Source organism: Penaeus monodon, chromosome 30, assembly GCF_015228065.2.
Source record: "Penaeus monodon isolate SGIC_2016 chromosome 30, NSTDA_Pmon_1, whole genome shotgun sequence".
Taxonomy (NCBI): Eukaryota; Metazoa; Arthropoda; class Malacostraca; order Decapoda; family Penaeidae; genus Penaeus; species Penaeus monodon.
The window spans coordinates 8214778-8215474 of NC_051415.1; the positions used below are offsets into that span (position 1 = coordinate 8214778).

Here is a 697-nt window from a genome sequence, read left to right on the forward strand (position 1 = left end):
GCCTCCCTAGACAAATAAGTAAAAGAGAAAAACCAGTAAACAAATACAACCAGGTGATACTCACATGGTCGTGCCTCTCCACCGTCTTGTTATATGAGGCACTCAATTCCTTCCTTGCTTCTGCGTTGACACCGAGTACCATGAGCCACACAGTCGGTACAACAGACACCAGGTATAGGAACACAGATGGACAGAACCTATAGGGTATAAAGACGATGCAAGACGATTAAAAGAAAAAAAAAGTTTGGTCTAAAAAAGTTTCTTAGAGGGGTGCGGACGTAGTTGAGTATCTTAATATGAGCATACTTTCGAAAAAAAATTCTGAGTGATAAAAGATACAGGAGGGTGAGCTCCACAAAATTTAGTTTGCTAGAACTCAAACTTACAAACATACTTTAAGCCATGGTTTATTAGACTCAGAATAGAACTGAAGTATATTTGAGCGGACATCACAACGAAAGATTTGAGCTCGTCTCCCTCCAATGTTTGTTTACATTCCGCGTCAAGAGTCGTTTCCGTCTGGACGTGTAAACGCTCTTGTGTATTCTGTGTGATTCAGGTCGTAGTTTCGTAACTTTACTATAATGTAAAATATCTAATTGGCTTATTGCGAAGGGAGACTTGCTGATTTTGGGTTTAAGGTAGGGCAACGATTAAAAAGATCTAACCGATATGGAAATATATACGAATAATTACT

At 39.0% G+C, this 697-nt stretch overlaps 1 protein-coding gene across 1 annotated transcript in view; it reads right to left on the minus strand.

The window, feature by feature from the left end:
* LOC119592506 (transmembrane protein 26-like) overlaps positions 1 to 697 on the minus strand; it is a gene marked incomplete in the record, with an annotated part of 7474 nt that overhangs the window by 4680 nt on the left and 2097 nt on the right. The window contains 1 exon segment of the mRNA XM_037941355.1: positions 65 to 197. Within this exon segment, the coding sequence (XP_037797283.1) occupies positions 65 to 197 (133 nt within the window).